General features: G+C 53.3%; 1 protein-coding gene across 1 annotated transcript in view; it reads right to left on the reverse strand.

Moving 5' to 3' along the window:
• Nucleotides 1–790: 790 nt before the first annotated feature.
• SLC48A1 (solute carrier family 48 (heme transporter), member 1) overlaps nucleotides 791–2013 on the reverse strand; it is a gene marked incomplete at its 5' end in the record, with an annotated part of 1659 nt that continues 436 nt past the window's right edge. The window contains one exon of the mRNA XM_008945426.1: nucleotides 791–927. Within this exon, the coding sequence (XP_008943674.1) occupies nucleotides 791–927 (137 nt within the window). The remainder of the gene's footprint in view (nucleotides 928–2013) is intronic.

Here is a 2013-nt window from a genome sequence, read left to right on the forward strand (position 1 = left end):
CTCCTTTTTCCAGCCACCCACCTCCTCTCAGACCCCCCTGTCTCCTCCTGTCCCACACCCCTGCTGGTTCCAGGGAGGCTGAGCCAAGAAGAGGAAACTCAGCACCACCCACCAGCAGATTTGTTGGGGTCTTTTTTTCTTTTAGGAGAATCCCATTCCTGTTCCTGCAGAGCTTCCCCCTTCTTCCAGGGCACCTTTCAGCCCCACACCCAACTCCCCAGGCTGCAAATCTGAGGGTCAGACCAGGTTTTAAGTCCTTCTGTCAAGAGAGGCTGGAGAGTGGAGAGAAGCAGCATCCTGCAGAGCTCAGGACCTCGGGTGTCACGTGGAGAAGGAGAATGCTGGAAGGTGGGGGGTGCTGGCTGGAAGGAGGGGGTGTCCTCTTCTCTTTCCCCCCAGCAGAGCTCTTTGCTGGAGCAAACTGGTGAAGCCCCCAGCAGGAGATGCTGTTGGGGTGCTGCATCCTCCAGGTATGACCCCCACAGCTCCTGGAAGGGCCTGGGAGGTGCCCCAAAGGTTTGGGACAACACGAGGAGAGGACCTGGACCCTGTTGTGTGGTACCAGGTGGAGTCTTTCACCTCCCCACCAGACGTTGGGAAGTCAAGAGACAAGATCAAGGGCATCACCAACCAAATTTTACAGGCTCGAGTAAAAGCAACGAGGCCAAACCCCTACTGCAGAGCAACTGAGCAGCACTGGGTGGGTTCCTCCTCTTCCTCTCCTACCACAGCTTTTTGGAGGGGCTCAAGGCAAAGCTCCAGCCCCTCTAGGGAGGGGGGGTTTGAAGTGTCAGAAGTCACTGAGGATGCTGATGTCGGCGAACTCGGCGCGGTAGCGGTGAGCGTAGAGGCTGAGCAGGAACCCCCACTTGAGGGAGATGAAACTCCACACACAGGACAGGTAGTAGCTCCTGGGATCAGTCAGAGCTAGGAGAGAAAAAAGATGTGGTCAAAAAACTTGGTTAAGCTTTCACAGAGGCAGAAGGGAGGAGGCAGCTCAGCTCCTGGAGCTCTGCAGCCTGAATTTGACGCCCCGTGAGGGGTTTATCCTCAGCTCTCGTGGCTCAGGGTGGGAGAATTTCCTCCTCTCTGCTGCTGGAGGGTGTTTAAACCCAGCCTGGAGAAGGAAACAAAGCTCCAGGGATGGGGTTGGTGTGGATGAGATGAGAAAAAACCCCCTCAACCTGTAGCTCCTCACTCCTCACCTCACTGCTGCTCCTTCCCCCGCCACGCAGGGAGTGAGGGAATGGGACCAAGCAGCCCCAGAACAGCCCCTCCTCCCCAAAAAATGCTTCTAACAATCGTTGGGAGGGACATTTCCTAGATAAAGATATCAAACAGACTCCACTCCAACCCACACTGAAGGTCCTCAGAGATCCTGGAGGTCCCTGCCAAGCAGGGTGGTTTTAAGACCATCCCCCAAGGGCCACTTTTGGGGAGGATTTTGGCAGGTGATCAAGTCTCTTCTTCACCCATCCCCAAACTGCCCCTTTTTGGGGGGATTTTTGAGGCAAGGGGGAAGAGTTCTCTCAGTTTTGGAGGGTATGGCAGCAGGCTTTGTAGTTCTTTTTAATATTTAGGGGTTTTTTGGCTTGGAGATGTCAATAGTTTGGGAGTATGCCTGTGTGGGAGATGATTCCAGAAGCTGCTTGGTCAGTGTTCCAAAAATCACCTGGATTTTTCCAAAAATACACCAAAAAAATACTTCCTCAGCACATCCCACTCCTTAAAGGCACCAATCCTGAACTTTCCATACACAAATAACCACTGCAGATGTTCTGCTTTCCCCTAAATTCCCTCCACGTCCCCAAAACTCCCCAAATTTCCCCCAAACCAGGTTTTGCTCCTGTCTCCAAGGTGATGGAAAAAGATTTGGGGTTTCTTTGAACATCTGTATTTCTAAGGGCTGTGTAGGACTCTTTCCATCCTTCCCACCACCCCAAAGCCCTTAACCTTCCCCTGAGGAGCATCTCTGGGCTCAGCCAAGAGATTTTTGGGTTCCACACCACACAC

The sequence above is a fragment of the Merops nubicus genome, unplaced genomic scaffold (assembly GCF_000691845.1).
Source record: "Merops nubicus isolate BGI_N331 unplaced genomic scaffold, ASM69184v1 scaffold48598, whole genome shotgun sequence".
In the NCBI taxonomy this organism is placed as follows: Eukaryota; Metazoa; Chordata; class Aves; order Coraciiformes; family Meropidae; genus Merops; species Merops nubicus.